The 18,571-nt window shown below is 43.7% G+C and overlaps 1 protein-coding gene across 1 annotated transcript; it reads right to left on the bottom strand.

The window, feature by feature from the left end:
* Window positions 1-1,377: 1,377 nt before the first annotated feature.
* slc26a6 (solute carrier family 26 member 6) lies at window positions 1,378-16,612 on the bottom strand. Its single transcript, XM_036947317.1, has 19 exons — window positions 15,974-16,612; window positions 14,412-14,551; window positions 14,155-14,265; window positions 13,197-13,372; window positions 12,853-13,017; window positions 12,371-12,523; window positions 11,851-11,933; window positions 7,986-8,133; window positions 7,730-7,843; window positions 7,396-7,473; window positions 7,217-7,312; window positions 5,321-5,427; window positions 4,943-5,012; window positions 4,113-4,205; window positions 3,759-3,881; window positions 3,438-3,593; window positions 3,173-3,227; window positions 2,673-2,806; window positions 1,378-1,775 (listed from the first exon to the last, which is right to left on the bottom strand). Exons 1-19 carry the CDS (start codon window positions 16,099-16,101, stop codon window positions 1,752-1,754), a joined length of 2,154 nt encoding a protein of 717 aa, XP_036803212.1. The 5' UTR covers window positions 16,102-16,612; the 3' UTR covers window positions 1,378-1,751.
* Between the last annotated feature and the right edge of the window lie 1,959 nt (window positions 16,613-18,571).

The raw sequence follows: 18,571 nt of genomic DNA, 5'->3' as shown, positions 1-18,571 counted from the left end.
AAAATAACCTCACACTCAACGTCAACAAAACTAAGGAGATGATTGTGGACTTCAGGAAACAGCAGAGGGAACACCCCCCTATCCACATCGATGGATCAGTAGTGGAGAGGGTAGTAAGTTTTAAGTTCCTCGGCGTACACATCACAGACAAACTGAATTGGTCCACCCACACAGACAGCATCGTGAAGAAGGCGCAGCAGCGCCTCTTCAACCTCAGGAGGCTGAAGAAATTCGGCTTGTCACCAAAAGCACTCACAAACTTCTACAGATGCACAATCGAGAGCATCCTGTCGGGCTGTATCACCGCCTGGTACGGCAACTGCTCTGCCCACAACCGTAAGGCTCTCCAGAGGGTAGTGAGGTCTGCACAACGCATCACCGGGGTCAAACTACCTGCCCTCCAGGACACCTACACCACCCGATGCCACATGAAGGCCATAAAGATCATCAAGGACAACAACCACCCTAGCCACTGCCTGTTCACCCCGCTATCATCCAGAAGGCGAGGTCAGTACAGGTGCATCAAAGCTGGGACCGAGAGACTGAAAACAGCTTCTATCTCAAGGCCATCAGACTGTTAAACAGCCACCACTAACATTGAGTGGCTGCTGCCAACACACTGACTCAACTCCAGCCACTTTAATAATGGGAATTGATGGGAAATGATGTAAAATATATCACTAGCCACTTTAAACAATGCTACCTAATATAATGTTTACATACCCTACATTATTCATCTCATATGCATACGTATATACTGTACTCTATATCATCTACTGCATCTTTATGTAATACATGTATCACTAGCCACTTTAACTATGCCACTTTGTTTACATTCTCATCTCATATGTATATACTGCACTCAATACCATCTACTGTATCTTGCCTATGCCGCTCTGTACCATCACTCATTCATATATCTTTATGTACATATTCTTTATCCCCTTACACTTGTGTCTATAAGGTAGTAGTTTTGGAATTGTTAGCTAGATTACTTGTTGGTTATTACTGCATTGTCGGAACTAGAAGCACAAGCACTTCGCTACCCTCGCATTAACATCTGCTAACCATGTGTATGTGACAAATAAAATTAGATTTGATTTGATTTGACCTATACATCATGCTCTGCATCCTGAGCACAAGCTTAGCTACATCAGTAAATGAAGATTATATGACACAGCACATGCAGATACTATTGAACATTAAGTCATTATCTTGATTGACATTGAACATTTGACAATGAACTGATATAGACATGACTCTGAACACAATGCATCTCTGCAATATAGAATCAACCATGTATGTTGACAATCACAACAGATAACCAACACTATTCTTCCTACAACAAATATAAAGTTAGGTATGAAGAGAAACATGTTTTTAGATGTTTTTTTTATTTGTTAACAATTTAAACAATAAATATACAATAGTTTATTTAGCACAGAAAATGTAAATATCTTTCAATATAAAAGTTTCCCCAAAGGTGTATCTATTTGCTTATAGGAAGGTCATAGAATAATACTATTCTGTTTCAACATCCTTGGCACATTGTATGGAGTACAAGGCTAACATTCATCTGGGGTTGTCAAGGTTTGTGTCTCGTTGAAGTGTTTGTATCTGTGTCTCGTTTTGATACATTCTTTCTTTCTGTGTCAAAAAATATGTGGACATAATGTGAATGTCAAGTATTCTGAACTTTTTAATAAGTACCCAAGTCCCATACAGTAAGATGCCTCCATTACCCTCAGTATTCAGAAATGAGTCGCTTGCATTTCCTAGAGAGCAGAGAGGGAGATAGAGAAAGACAGGCGAGGGAGAGCAAGGGAGAGAGAGAGAGAGAGAGAGAGAGAGAGAGAGAGAGAGAGAGAGAGAGAGAGAGAGAGAGAGAGTGGGGAGAAACGAGGAGAGGACAGAGTGTTATACCATCGCTGGTTTGGTTATAAATAGTTAACAACTACAATCTAAAACTAAAGGCAAAAGCTCCACTCAGGGTCACGTACATTGTGGACCACTCTTGTATAGTCACATAGATGTTTGGGGCCACCCTGCACATAATGTCAGCAGACTGAGTTTGTTGGTTTGAGAGGAAGATCTTGTGAAGTTAATGGCACTTCCTGTTTCAACACAGCCACCACCCTCGGCAGTTTCATAACATAGTCTCTGCACAATGCTTCAGAGAGGCTTAGGTCAAGAGGCTTTGTATTCCAAACACCGCATGACGCTTTCAGAGAAGGCTTTTCAGGATCTATCAGTATAACCTGCCTAATCACTGGTAAAACATTCCCTGATTGTACTGTGTGTTCCCTGACCAAGTACCACAGACACTCTCCATGTGGAGCTGTAGAAGAGTCACACTTGCAACTAAATGCTAAAACAGAGCTGCCAGCAACCAACACCTAAACCCCACAAAAACAAATGTTTGAAAATAACCATTTGTGTGTATAAACAATATAAACAGGTTCACATTATTTTAGTAAAATAATGTGAGTGTGTTTGTGTGTGTGTGTATATTTGTGTAGACATGCTTGTGTGTTCGTGCCCGTGTCGTGCCCGTGTCGTGCCCGTGTCTTGCCCGTGTCGTGCCCGTGTCGTGCCCGTGTCATGCCCGTGTCGTGCCCGTGTCGTGCCCGTGTCGTGCCCGTGTCGTGCCCGTGTGTGTTAGTATGTTTCACCTCGTCATCTTTGTTCATCTTGGCCCTGTCTGTCTGACAGTGAAGCACTGCATCGTGGATTGAGGAGAAGAGACATGCTTTGCTGACTTTCTCACTGAAGAACCCTCCACTCTCCAGGTTCTCAATAACACCAGCTAGAGAAAGAGAGAGAGCGAGAGAGAGAGAGAGAGAGAGAGAGAGAGAGAGAGAGAGAGAGAGAGAGAGAGGGAGAGAGAGAGAGAGAGAGAGGAGGGAGGAATGGATGGGGAGAGAGTAGTGAGTGATGTGATCAAACATTATGGTTAATCAACATTCTTAACTACATAAACATTGGCCACTATAGTGATTTTGCCTGTATAATCAGTAATGATAAGCAATTACATAAGAGAATGCAAGTAAACACAGAAACACAGACACAACTACAGGAACACCCACTACAGGAACATCCACTATTTTCAGCACTCAGGGTATGTATGTTACAGTGTTGTATGTTTAGCATTGGAGGAAAATGTAACACTCACTCTGACATCCACACAGGACTACCTCTACACCAATATCACCGTAGTCTCTTTGGATCTGAAGCAGCACCAGAGAGGTCAACGGTCAGGTCAGAGAGAGCAAGAAAGAGACTGCTCCATTCATTTTGCTTGAATTGTGTCTCTCATTTTGGCAACATTGCATTTTTGCATTTTATCAGAGAACATAGAGAGAGATAGAGGGAGGTAAGCTGGCAGAACAGGTTAAAAGGTTGAGTAAGATGGATATCAGTGCATGCAGACGACTCACATTGCGTAGAGTCTTGACGCCCACAGTATCCAGGAAGTTGACTGGACTCAGTTCCAGGATGATGGCACGAGGAAGGGTGGAGTCAGGTTTACTCCCTTCCTCCACTGTGGCCACACCCTTCTCCACCTCGTTCTCCGAACTGTCTGGCTCGCCTTCCTGGACAGGACAAGACATGGATGGATCATCCATAAGACACTCACCCAACACATTACCTGCATAGAAATCCAATACTCTCCGAACACATTGACCATATTAGTGGATTTCATTGGAGATATACAAACAGACTGGAATGATCTCTTCAGTGCCACTCCTCCTCCTCACCCATTCCTGTGCATTCTTCTTTGCGTCCTTCTTGGCTTTCCTGGCCTCTTTCTTTTCCTTCCTCAGTCTCTTGGCCTCTGCTTTCTTCTTTTGGGAGATGAGCTTGGTGATGTCAATCCCACTCTGGAGACACAATAGCAAGGGAGTGAGACATTCTATCATATTTTATTATTCCTGCCTTGGAACATGACAGCATAGAGAGGTTGTAGAGAGGAGAGAGGAATGGATGCCACCCTAACAATGTCTGTCACGCTCTCCATACGCACACAGCAGAATGGAAGCAAAACAGGTCAGGCGTTTTGACAATTTGTCAAAGTATGCTTGTGTAGTGCATAGTAATTCCTGTGACCTCACCTTCTCTGCCAGGGCGTCTTGGTACATCTCCGCGTTGGCAAAGTAGAGGGTCGCAGAGGAGCGGAAGATCACCACACCAGGGATCTCATTCACCTGAAAGACAATGGTCATTTTTTATCAATGCTCTTATTATAATAAAGACTAATGTGGGAGGGGTGCTGGAAAAATGTTTGCCCGTGCTACAGATGTCTGTATGGGTCCCTAATACAGGACTTGTAAAGGCCCAGTGCAGTACTTTTGGGATTTTGTTTTTATTTTTATAAATCCTTTGTATTTATTTATGTTTTTTCAGTGGGTGCTGCATCCCGCTCAGCACCCCTATTTCCCGCGGCTATGATTGAAAGAAATGTATCCACTCTCAAATTCATACACAGAGCAATGGATATCAAAAGTATAGTTTTAACCATGTTGAGGCTATACAGTGTTTACATTTACATTGTTTACAAACATTGGAGTAAAACAAGCTAATATTTTGGGTTCTGATCGGTTACGACAGTTAAGGAATTTATAAATGATATTCTTCTAGAATCAATGGGTGTATATCATTCATTTATAAGTCCAAAAATGGATGTTGCAACTAATGATTCCAGTATTAAGGATATGATTGGGGAGGGGAAGCTGATCCTAGATCTGTAACTAGGGGAAACGTCCCCCTAGCCCCTAGTTGAAGTATACCGTACAACTGATAGAAAAGCAAAGTGAAACACCTCCACAGACATAGACCTGATACCTACATGTTGAAGACTCCCTCTTGGTTGAGTGGCAGTATGATTAGAGAGTAACTGAATACATACTGTATGTTTTTATATCCTGTTGCCATGGATGCATACCTGATTATAGTTCTCCACTGGTCTGTAGATGTCGGTCTCAGGGACTTGCCCTAGGAGGGAGTACTTCGGCCTTAAAGGGACAAATAGACAGGTGTAGCGATTTAACACACGATTTATAACACAATTTGGTATGTTTTTTCAAAGATAGTTTCACAAGTGTAGCGATATGACATCTAGTCCCTTTTAAATCTGTTAAAATGACTTTTAAGAGTGAATGGGTGGTTTAATGATGTGTGGGGTAGATCCAAATGAATAGTGTTGGATGTTTGTGGTTAGGTGGAGTCTGTCTGGGATAGATTTGTGTGTGTGTGTGTGTAGGCGTGTACACTCTAGTGTGTGTGTGTGTGTGTGTGTGTGTGAGAGCAGTTGTGTACTCACAGCTGGGTCCTGAAGATGACGGTGAGCATGGAGAAGGCAATGGAGGCTGCCAGGCCAATGTCAGGGTTGAAGAGCACGGTCAGGATCAGAGTGGCCACCCACACCAGCTAGGGAGAGAGGGAGGGGGGCAGACAGAGGAAAGTTAACACACATCCTCCTCCCTCACCAAACTTCTGTTTCTACTATGGGATCATATTACCTCTGTGAGGAAAAAACAATTAAATAAAATCTAACTCATCCTCCCCTTTTGCCCCTCTATTCTCTTTCTCCGCTCTCCTCCTTCATCTCTCCAATATATCCCCCTCCCCCTCCTCCCTCTTTCTCCTTTCCTCCTTCATCTCTCCAATATATCCCTCTACCCCTCCTCCCCCACCCTCTTTCTCCTCTCCTCCTTCATCTCTCCAATATATCCCTCTACCCCTCCTCCCCCACCCTCTTTCTCCTCTCCTCCTTCATCTCTCCAATATATCCCTCTACCCCTCCTCCCCCACCCTCTTTCTCCTCTCCTCCTTCATCTCTCCAATATATCCCCCTCCCCCTCCTCCCTTTTTCTCCTTTCCTCCTTCATCTCTCCAATATATCCCTCTACCCCTCCTCCCCCACCCTCTTTCTCCTCTCCTCCTTCATCTCTCCAATATATCCCTCTACCCCTCCTCCCCCACCCTCTTTCTCCTCTCCTCCTTCATCTCTCCAATATATCCCTCTACCCCTCCTCCCCCACCCTCTTTCTCCTCTCCTCCTTCATCTCTCCAATATATCCCCCTCCTCCCCCCCGCCCTCTTTCTCCTCTCTCTTCCTTCATCTCTCCAATATATCCCTCTACCCCTCCTCCCCCCGCCCTCTTTCTCCTCTCCTCCTTCATCTCTCCAATATATCCCCCTACCCCTCCTCTCCCGCCCTCTTTCCCCTCTCTCCTCCTTCATCTCTCCAATATATCCCTCTACCCCTCCTCCCCCCACCCTCTTTCTCCTCCTTCATCTCTACAATATATCCTCCTCCCCCCGCCCTCTTTCTCCTCTCTCCTCCTTCATTTCTCCAATATATCCCCCTCTACCCCTCCTCCCCCCGCCCTCTTTCTCCTCTCCTCCTTCATTTCTCCAATATATCCCCCTCTACCCCTCCTCCCCCCGCCCTCTTTCTCTTCTCCTCCTTAATTTCTCCAATATATCCCCCTCTACCCCTCCTCCCCCCGCCCTCTTTCTCCACTCTCCTCCTTCATCTCTCAATATATCCCCCTCTACCCCTCCTCCCCCCACCCTCTTTCTCCTCCTTCATCTCTACAATATATCCTCCTCCCCCCGCCCTCTTTCATCTCTCCAATATATCCCCCTACCCCTCCTCCCCCCACCCTCTTTCTCCTCTCTCCTCCTTCATCTCTCCAATATATCCCCCTACCCCTCCTCCCCCCTCCCTCTTTCTCCTCCTTCATCTCTCCAATATATCCTCCTCCCCCCGCCCTCTTTCTCCTCTCCTCCTTCATATCTCCAATATATCCCCCTTCCCCTCCTCTCCCGCCCTCTTTCCCCTCTCTCCTCCTTCATCTCTCCAATATATCCCTCTACCCCTCCTCCCCCCACCCTCTTTCTCCTCCTTCATCTCTACAATATATCCTCCTCCCCCCGCCCTCTTTCTCCTCTCCTCCTTCATCTCTCCAATATATCCCCCTCTACCCCTCCTCCCCCCGCCCTCTTTCTCCTCTCCTCCTTCATTTCTCCAATATATCCCCCTCTACCCCTCCTCCCCCCGCCCTCTTTCTCCACTCTCCTCCTTCATCTCTCCAATATATCCCCCTCCCCCTCCTTCCCCCGCCCTCTTTCTCCTCTCTGCTCCTTCATCTCCTCCTTCATCTCCCCCTGCTCTCTCTCTCCCCCTTCCATCTCTCTCTCACTCACTCACCATATCCACTTTATTGCTCTTCCACAGAGTTGGAATGTCCATGAACTGCTTCATCATGCCTTGTAGGTTCACATAGATTATGGCTGCCAACACGGCCTGGTGGACAGAGAGACAGCCACCAATCACAATCACACACAAAACCACTTCAGTCTATTAACAAACAGCCAATACAATGGTACCTTTGGCAGCTCTTCAAAGAGAGCCCCAATCCACAGCATGATGACCAGAATCACCATGGCTGAAAGCGCACTCGCCACCTGGGAGGGAGAGAGAGATGGATCAGTGAGGGTTAAAACAGACAACAACCAGGCCCTCCTGTAATTGTGTAATGTTGTGAATATTGAGCCCTGTCTGTTTACATGATGAGCTAGACAACTAATTATATGTGTTTTAATGAATCCATGTGGGTGTGTGATGTGGTTTTAATTAACGCTTCAAGTGTTTTTTAATGAACCCACTTATCAATGCAACAGAATAATGTATGACTACTGTCATAATGAGAGGAGTCTGTACCTGAGTCTTGCCCCCAGTGCTTTCCTGTACCATGGTGCGGGACATGGAGCAACTGATTGCAAAGCACTGAAACACCCCTCCAATGGTGTTGCTGAGACCCAGGGCTATCAATTCCTAAACCAGGTAGAGACCACTTTCTTCAGTAAATAGGGGAGTGAATAGCACAACCAGTCATTCACAAGCAGTGCATGCCACACATTACAACAACCACACTCAGAGAGATTTCCAATCACATAGTCATTGACAATGATTTTACCTGGTTGCTGTCAACTTTGTAGCCATATTTTAGGGCAAAGATCCGTCCGAGGGAGATGGCAATGCCGTAGCCAACCACAGACAGAGCGAAGGCATCACCTATCACCTGCCCAAATAGAGAGGCTGTAGGCATGACAGGGGGCTGTAGACTAGGGAAGAGAAACAAAGGTAACTGTTATTCTCCTTGACAAGGATATCTTTGTGTGATCATGTTGTGTACTGTAGTTTGGTGGTTGTATAGCTAGGTATAATGGCATCTGCACGAGTGGTTGTGTAGTTAGACTATGTGACTGAGTATCTGGGATATGGGCTGTTATGGCTGTGTATGTACTGTATGTTGTTTTGTATCTATGTGGTTGTGTATCTATGTGGTTATGTATCTGTGGTTGTGTATCTATGTGGTTATGTATCTATGTGGTTGTGTATCTATGTGGTTGTGTATCTGTGGTTGTGTATCTATGTGGTTATGTATCTATGTGGTTGTGTATCTGTGATTGTGTATCTATGTGTTTGTGTATCTGTGGTTATGTATCTGTGGTTGTGCATCTATGTGGTTATGTATCTGTGGTTGTGTATCTATGTGGTTATGTATCGAATAGCCCCCGCGATGTGCAACTTTTCAGGAAAGTTAGGAACCAACATACACAGGCAGTTAGGAAAGCAAAGGCTAGCTTTTTCAAACAGAAATGTGCATCCTGTAGCACAAACTCCAAAATGTTCTGGGACACTGTAAAGAATAAGAGCACCTCCTCCCAGCTGCCCACTGCACTGAGGTTAGGAAACACTGTCACCACCGATAAATCTGCGATAATTGAGAATTTCAATAAGCATTTTTCTACAGCTGGCCATGCTTTCCACCTGGCTACCCCTACCCTGGTCAACAGCTCTGCGCCCCCCAAAGGAACTTGCCCAAGCCTCCCGCATTTCTACTTTCCAGATAGCTGATGTTCTGAAAGTGCTGCAAAATCTGGACCCTTACAAATCAGCCGGGCTAGACATTGTGGACCCTCTCTTTCAAAAATTATCCACCAAATTTGTTCCAACCCCTATTACTAGCCTGTTCAACCTCTCTTTCATATCGTCTGAGATCCCCAAAGATTGGAAAGCTGCCGCGATCATCCCCCTCTTCAAAAGGGGGTGACACTCTAGACCCAAACTGCTACAGACCTATATCTATCCTACCCTGCCTTTTTAAGGTCTTCGAAAGCCAAGTTAAAACGTCTTAGGGATAGGGGGCAGTATTTTCACGTATTTTCACGAAAACCGTGCCCAAAGTAAACTGCCTGTTACTCAGGCCCAGAAGCTAGGATATGCATAAAACTGTTCAAATAATGTCTGTGAGTATAACAGAATTGATTTGTCAGTGGAAAAAAAATGAGGTCACTGTTTTCAGCCCTATTTAATAGGAACGTGGTTACAGTTCCTATGGCTTCCACTAGATGTCAACAGTCTTTAGAAATCGGTTGATGTTTTTCTTTTGAGCTATGAAGAAGTAGGGCTGTTCATTGTAAGTATCATTCCAAGTGGACTCTACTGTTTGATGCGTGTGAACTGGAACGCGCTTCATATTGTTTTTATCTGGTATTGAACACAGTATATCCCGTCTTAAATTGTATCGATTATTTACGTTTTAGGATACCTTAGGTTGGATTAGGAACGTTGTTTGAAATGTTTGGACCAAGTTTACAGGTAGCTTATTAGATACTTTGTAGTCATGTTGGGCGAGTTTGAACCGGTGTATTTCTGAATCAAACGCACCAAATAAATTGACATTTTGTGGATATAAAGAAGGACATTATCGAACAAAAGGACAATTTGTGATGTTTCTGGGACATTTTGTAGTGCCAACAGAAGAAGATCTTCAAAGGTAAGGCATTTATTATATCGTTATTTCTGACTTTTGTGTCGCCACCTGCCTGGATGAAAATTATTTTCATGTGTTTGTATGCGGGCGCTGTCCTCAGATAATCGCATGGTCTGCTTTCGCCGTAAAGCCTTTTTGAAATCTGACACTGCGACTGGATTAACAAAAAGTTAAGCTTTATTTTCATATATTATACTTATATTTTCGTGAATCTTGAATATTGATATTTCTGTAGTTTGAATTTGGCGCTCTGCAATTTCATTGGATGTTGTCAAATCGATCCCGCTAAAGGGATTGGCGCGCGAAGGGATCCATAACAGGTTAACAAACAGATCACCGACCATTTGAAATCCCACCATACCTTCTCCAAACGATGTCATAACCGCCATCGATAAGAGACAATACTGTGCAGCTGTATTTACCGACCTGGCCAAGGCTTTCAACTCTGTCAATTACCACATTCTTATCGGCAGACTCAACAGCCTTGGTTTCTCAAATGACTGCCTCGCCTGGCTCACCAACTACTTCTCAGACAGAGTTCAGTGTGTGAAATCAGAGGAACTGTTGTCCGGACCTCTGGCAGTCTCTATGGGAGTGCCACAGGGTTCAATCCTCGGGACGACTCTTTTCTCTATATACATCAATGATGTCGCTCGCTCTTGCTGCTGGTGATTCTCTGATCCACCTCAACACAGACGACATCATTCTGTATACTTCTGGCCCTTCTTTGGACACTGTGCTAACTAACCTCCAGACGAGCTTCATTGCCATTCAACTCTCCTTCCGTGGCCTCCAACTGCTCTTAAATGCAAGTAAAACTAAATGCATGCTCTTCAATCGATTGCTGCCCACACCTGCCTGCCCATCCAGCATCACTACTCTGGACGGTTCTGACTTAGAATATGTGGACAAATACAGATACCTAGGTGTCTGGTTAGACTGTAAACTCTCCTTCCAGACTCACATAAGCATCTCCAATCCAAAATTAAATCTAGAATTGGCTTCCTATTTCGCAACAAAGCATCCTTCATTCATGCTGCCAAACATATCCTCATAAAACTAACTATCTTACCGATCCTTGACTTTGGCGATGTCATTTACAAAATAACCTCCAACACTCTACTCAGCAAATTGGATGCAGTATATCACAGTGCCATCCGTTTTGTCACCAAACCCCATATACTACCCACCACTGAGACCTGAATGCTTTCGTTGGCTGGCCCTCGCTTCATATTCATCTCCAAACCCACTGGCTCCAGGTCATCTATAAGTATTTGCTAGGTAAAGCCCCGTATTATCTCAGCTCACTGGTCACCATAGCAGCACCCACCCATAGCATGCGCTCCAGCAGGTATATCTCACTGGTCATCCCCAAAGCCAATTCTTCCTTCCGCCGCCTTTCCTTACAGTTCTCTGCTGCCAGTGACTGGAACAAACTGCAAAAATCACTGAAGTTGGAGACACATCTCCCTCACTAGCTTTAAGCACCAGCTGTCAGAGCAGCTCACAGATCACTGCACCTGTACATAGCCCATCTGTAAATAGCCCATCCAACTACCTCATCCGCATCCTGTTATTTATTTTATTTATTTTGCTCCTTGCACCGAGGTATCTCTACTTGTACACTCATCTTCTGCACATTTATCACTCCAGTGTTAAATTGCTATTTTGTAATTATTTAGCCACTATGGCCTATTCATTGCCTTACCTCCCTTATCCTACTTCATTTGCACACACTGTATATATACTTTTTCTATTGTATTATTGACTGTATGTTTGTTATTCCATGTGTAACTCTGTGTTGTTGTTTGTTTCACACTGCTTTGCTTTATCTCGGCCAGGTCGCAGTTGTAAATGAGAACTTGATCTCAACTAACCTACCTGGTTAAATAAAGGTAAAATAAAATAAAACGTTTAAAAAAATATGTATCTGTGGTTGTGTATCTATGTGGTTGTGTATCTATGTGGTATCTCTATGTGTGTATAATGCTCCTCTCCTCACCCAGAGGGGATCTCTCCCACCACTTCCACTCCATACTCCCCCTCCAGGTTGACCTGCCAGGAGACCACCGTGGCGATGATGATCTGACAACAGACAGACAGACGAAGAGATTAATTCAATGTTTGAATCCACATTCGGTATTAGTGGACATTATACATTATCTCTAGATAATCTTTTGTAAAAAAAAAATCAGCTATTAAAGTCAATGTTGTCAGAGAGAGATAGAGAGCAACTTTTTTCACAGTTGGAACTTAGATTGAATAAAATATACTCTATCCATAGATAGTTGTTACAGTACCTTGTTGTACTTTCATAAAAATAATGTTTGGCTGTTTATGTGGTCAAAATAAAGTTACTATATTTGTGTTCTACATTAACAGTGTTCCTCCTACTCCACTTCATTATCCATTGTTAATGCACAACAATTTTATCTCAATGCCATTAATTGGTCTAATATTCATGATGGGAACTAATCTGTTTATCCTCTGTTGGGTGTAGGAGGAGTGGGACTGTGACTCACCCCTAGCAGCTCTACAGGAATGGGTACTGGCAGCTTTTTGCCCAGGTAGGTGTTGAGCTCCTTGACCATGACGAGGCCAATGATGGACACCAGGCTCACCACTAGAGTGCCTATGTTGGTTTCTGGCACCAGATAACACACCTCTATCACCGTCTACACACACAGAGAGACAGAGAGAGAGAGAGAGAGTGAGAGAGAGAGAGAGAGAGAGAGAGAGAGAGAGAGAGAGAGAGAGAGAGAGAGAGAGAGAAAGAGAGAGAGACAGAGACAGGGAGAGAGAGACAGAGAGAGAGACAGAGACAGAGACAGAGAGACAGAGACAGAGACAGACAGAGAGAGAGAGACAGACAGAGAGAGACAGAGACAGAGAGAGAGAGAGAGAGAGAGAGAGAGAGAGAGAGAGAGAGAGAGATGGGCATCAGGACATGGGACAGGACACATGCTTGAGTATATGCATTTAACTGTGTGTTTGTAGTACTTACAAAGATCAGGGCGAAGGGTCCGCTGTGGCGTTTTGGACTGATGCCAAAGGTGTACTTGAGCTGAGAGACGATGACGTGGATGGCTGCTCCGGTGGTGTACCCTCTGACCAGGGGCTCAGACAGGTAGGTCACCACAAAGCCAAACTGAACCAGGCCCAGGAGCATCTACACACACATTCACACAAGCACACGGGAGAGGCTGTCATACAATCTCTGCTAATGTGACAGGTAGTTTGGAGACGAGTAATGATGAATAACTTTGCCTGAGACCTAAAGACTTTCTAGGCATTAGCTCAGCAGGCTAACAGTCTTGTGGCATGCAGTGGAAGTTCAGTCAGATTTACCTGGAAGAGGCCGGACAAGAAAGTAACGGCAGCAGCCACTTTCACCCGCTCTGTGTCTCGAGCCAAAACATCCACCATACTCTGATTGGTGGCGTTGTCATACATCATGAAGTTAGTGTCTGGGGCCAAGCGTTCTGTCACTCCCCCGATCATCACACTCATCACTGCATATGTACCTAAGAGAGAGAGAGGTTTATGTACAGTGAAGTAGTTAGTTTGAAATGAATGTTCTGACTAGGTAAAACATTAGTGTTGTGTTCACTGGATGGCAAAATAAGGTATAGTCATCTCGGGTCCTACTAATCACCCCAAATAACTCCAAACAGGTACCCAAAACAACCCCAAAAGTACCCAAAACAACCCCAAAGTAACCAAAACAACCCCAAAGTAACCAAAATGACCTTAAAACACCCCAAACAACCGAAAAAGGTACCAAAAACACCACAAATGTACCCAAAAGAACCCTCAAAGTACCCAAAACAATCCAAAAGTACCCAAAACAACCACAAACAGGTACCCAAAACTACTCAAAAGGTACCCAAAACAACACAAAAGGTACCCAAGAGAACCCCCCCAAAGCTACACAAAACAACCTAAAACAAGCACAAAGAACCACAAACAGGTACACAAAACAACCCATAAGTACCCGAAAGAACCACAAACTGGCCACCAAAACAACACAAAACCACCCAAATGATCAGTTCGTTCACATTTTGGTTTGGTTTGTGCTATATTGGGTTCAGGATTCTATATTCTATTCACGATAGCAGAGATAATAAAAAAAGTATGACTGAAATGTTTGTGCATGTATAGGTTATTTGGGTTTCTTTAGGGTAACTGTTTGGAGTTGTTTTGGGTTGTTTTGGATGGTTTGGGGTAATTTGTAGGACCCATGGTCTCTGTGTGTAACATCAAACATTAAACATGGTTTGTACTCTCTCCATAGTAAAGAACTTACCCACAGAGATGTGTTTGGACGACCCAAAGATGAAGTAGATGAGGATGGGGTAAAAGGAAGAGTAGAGACCAAACACTGGGGGCACTGCTGCTAGCAGAGCATAGGCCATCCCTACAGTGACACAACATATATTCATATTCAAAGGTTACTCAAAGATGGTTAATATGTGTTTATTAAAGAGGGTAACAAGGCAATAATACAAGACACATAAAAGGATGTTTTAAATACAGACGTTATATTTAGTCAGGCAATCAGACCTTGTGGTAGGTGCATGATGCCCACACTGATGCCTGAGATCAGGTCTCCGATGGCGTTGTCTCTGAGGGAGTAGCGAGGCAGCCAGGAGAGGACAGGAACAGACGACAACATACAACTCTTCAGCTTGGGGCCAGAACACCTGGGAGAGAAGACACACACACACACACACACACACACACACACACACACACACACACACACACACACACACACACAAACACACACACATGCACACAAACACACACACACACACACACACACACACACACACAGACTTAGAAAAGCTAACACTAATGAGACATATGCAGGTCTGTGGTTAAAGAGGGTACAGAGATTCGCCTCTAATGTTCTACTATTTGAGTACCAGCACCTGGTATCGATTTCCAGTTCTAAAGTGTTAACCCTGGTATGACAACAGTAAATTGAGTACCGATAATCTCTTAAAGCCCTGAAACAGGCACACAGGACCTACTGAGACATACAGGTGTAGGATCTTAATAATTGACATTTCCTGTTGCGGCAGAATCATTTTCCTGCTGTAGCAAACTTGCTCATATTAAGATCCCACATCTGTAGGGGGAACTAAGAGGCACACTCAGATACTCTTAGACAAACTGCTAGAACAACACTAGGATACACTGAGACTGTCCAGGCATTACAGATGTTATTATATTTACTGTAGTCAGTTACGTTACCAGCTAAAATGTTGTAATCAGATTACAGATACTTTTGAAAAATTGGATGATTACTTCTTGGATTCGTTTTAGGGAAGAGAAAGGGGATACCTAGTCAGTTGCACAACTGAATGCATTCAACCGAAATGTGCCTTCCGCATTTAACCCAACCCCTTTAAGTCAGAGAGGTGCGGGGGGCTGCCTTATTAATCGAAGTCCAAATCATCGGCACCCGGGAAATTAAGTTCAGAAAGTGTGTTTGCAGAAAATACCTGACGACACCTTTCTGTTTACTCAATGACATTCAATTCAGAATTTAAAAAATGTGCAAGTTTAAGTTTGTTCCACCTGAAGGAGTCTGATGACGAGTCAGAGATCCCTATGATGACATACCAAATGCATTTGATGGATGCCTCTCAAAGTGATCCTTCAGAACTTGTGTCTAATTTCAGACAGTAGAATGTGGTGTACAGCAAAAAAACATTTTTTTTCCCCCTGATTTTTGGTAATTCATATGATATGATGCGAATCCAATTCGTAAAAAATGCTACGAATTTGTTGTGCTTAAGATCACAGATGGCATCTTTAGGGGAAAAAGCAGTCCAAAAGTAACTGAAAGTAATCCGATTACATTACTGAGTTTGAGTAATTCAAAAGTTGCATTACTCATAATTCTGGACAGGTAACTTGTAACAGTAACCGATTACATTTACAAATTAACCTACCCAACCTTGTGCATTATTATACTTAACAATACTCACTCAATTGTGAGTCATTTCTGAGACACAGCATTCTAGAGAAGTCAACACTAAACACTGTTTTGTCACACTTTCATTTCATTTCATTGTTTTTTTGTATGCAAGGTTAAAGTAAGGTTATCACCTTACCTCAATGACTCTCTGATTTTTTCAGAGAAAGGGACTCTAACATCTGATTTCTCAGCCAACTGGTCCACTTTTCCCTCATCCAGCACCTCTCTGTGAACACAGTAGCCCACACGCCTTCTCTCCTCCATGGTTGGGCCTGTGTGATCTGCTAGAGTCCCGTATGTGTAGAGGTCACCTCTGATAATTCCTTCAACCTTGTCTCTCCCTGTGCTCTGATGTGTTGTGATCTTATGAGTTAAATGTCTTATGTCTCAATAGAAACTGGCTTCAGGTTGATTCTCAAGGATCAGTTGTGATATCCCACTTGTCGTAGTTTCAACCTGTGGAAAGATGTTTCTCTCCTTCAATGTCGGTTTGTCCAAATATGGTCACCCAAATGCTTGATGAATCTGTGTCCAAACTGTCTGAGCCTTTGTACGACTTTGTTCCAGTTAGAGAGGATATTTTTTATGTTATTAATCCCTTTGAGATTCACTGAGAGCCACACTCTTTTCCTCCTTAGCCTTCTCTGTTACTGAGTATTCCCGCTTGTCCAAGTATCTTGACAGTGGACCTTGAAGACAAAACAAAGATATAGTCGGGGAGGTGGGGAGGACTGAGGAGGAGAGCAAAGTCCCAGTCAATCATTTGTCACAGCTGAGACGGACAGCCAAGCATGCGGTTGGACATTGGAGCTTCAAGCCAAGGCAGTGAGACAGCAGGTCTTTAGAAAGAGACAATATGAGGAGCCTTATCTGGGCCTGATTAGATAGAGGACATCATTCCGTCGAGTCAGGGATATTACCATTGTTTTTGCTTACCCTGTGTGGATGGTGTACGACCAGGTTGTGTGCACAAACTGATACGGCCCCAATAATGATACTAGGGGACCTTGAGGTATAAATAATGAACCTGTTGGGTTGGAGTTTGTTGGACATTCTAATGTTAAAAACCAAACCTCTTTTGGAACAGGTTATTGTCAAAGGAAATGCCTAAAACGGTGATCCTGGATGACCTTTCAACTTTGCCCTCCAGTTCACCCCTCTTGTGGAGTCCCTAATATGTAACTATATGTATGCTCTCTGCTCTCTGCTTATTATCTATGGGCAGTTCTTCTGACCCTCCCTTTGCAGTAAAGTTAAATTATAGGCTGTACTCTCTTCCCCCCCTCTTCTGACATGGAGCGGATATTTAATATTTATTCATATTTCATTTCTATCTGAAGCTTGATGATATAGGTTGAAACAATATGACTTTATTTACTATTCAAAAGGTTCACATAGAGTTAAATAGAAGTGTTGACTTCACAACTTTGCATTAGGAAAAGACTCCTAATGATAAGTAATCTAACAGGGGTGTTGCACCTGTCAATCATTAAAAGTAAACCCACCGTTATGGAAACTGTGTGTGTGTGTGTGTGTGTGTGTGTGTGTGTGTGTGTGTGTGTGTGTGTGTGTGTGTGTGTGTGTGTGTGTGTCAGTGCAGAGTCCTATAATAATATATATGTATTAGAAACAAGGGTGGCTCAACTTACCCCACTCTCCCCTATGAAACATCAGGTTGACATTTTTATTGTCATCAGGTTTCCCCAGCTGCAAAGTCAAAATTGCCTGTATTGTAAACATTTATGAAAACAAAAATGTGCTTTTTGGTCTTAATTTAAGGTTAGGGTTAGCAGTGTGGTTACAACATGATATCACAGGATAAGGTCAGCTTGGTTTAATTTATTTTTTAATGTCACAGTAGTTTACGTTTTTCGCAATACATTACAGTCAATGGGAAAATATGAATGTCACAGGGTTGACGTTTTTCTCATTTATGTGTCTCTCACTCTCTACCTCCTCTTTATCCCCCTTCATTCTCTTCTCTCTCCCTCTACTCTTTCCCTGCCTCCCCCTACTCTCATCTCTCTCTCCTTCTCCCTCCTCTCTCCCACAGACAGACAGACAGACAGACAGACAGACAGACAGACAGACAGACAGACAGGCAGGCAGGCAGGCAGGCAGGCAGGCAGGCAGACAGGCCGACAGACAGACAGGCCGACAGACAGACAGACAGGCAGACAGACAGACAGACAGACAGGCAGACAGACAGACAGGCAGGCAGGCAGGCAGACAGACAAAGACACAGACAGGCTGACAGACAGACAGGCAGTTAGGCAGGCAGAGAAACAGAAAGACAGTTTCAAGTTAATAAAAACAAAAATTGACCAATATCCTCTTCAGAATTCATTCAATAATTCAATTAGTTTTCTAGAACTGCAAGACCATTGTGTCCAATGGAGGTCAAAAACGCTTTTGGTTCGATTGACTTCAGATTTCATATGTAGGGTCCCCAGATCACAAATATGGAACATTTGGGAAGATGAAACTTTTTTAACCCTTTGAAACCACCCCTGCAATGCCCAGTTAAGTCACTTCAATGTACAGCTTCCTGGGGACACTGTTTAACGATGCCCTGTCTTTCAAATCTTTACGTTAAGAATTGACCGATAGATGTGAGATGTTGAGGACTAAAAACAAAAACAGAACTATTGTAAAATAGATTGTGTCCGTAAAATGTATATAGTATGTATAAGCTGGAAGTAGAAGCCTAAGTGTTGTTGTTCATTAATTTACT

Source organism: Oncorhynchus mykiss, chromosome 16, assembly GCF_013265735.2.
Source record: "Oncorhynchus mykiss isolate Arlee chromosome 16, USDA_OmykA_1.1, whole genome shotgun sequence".
In the NCBI taxonomy this organism is placed as follows: Eukaryota; Metazoa; Chordata; class Actinopteri; order Salmoniformes; family Salmonidae; genus Oncorhynchus; species Oncorhynchus mykiss.
This window is presented reverse-complemented; position numbering and strand designations above follow the sequence as displayed.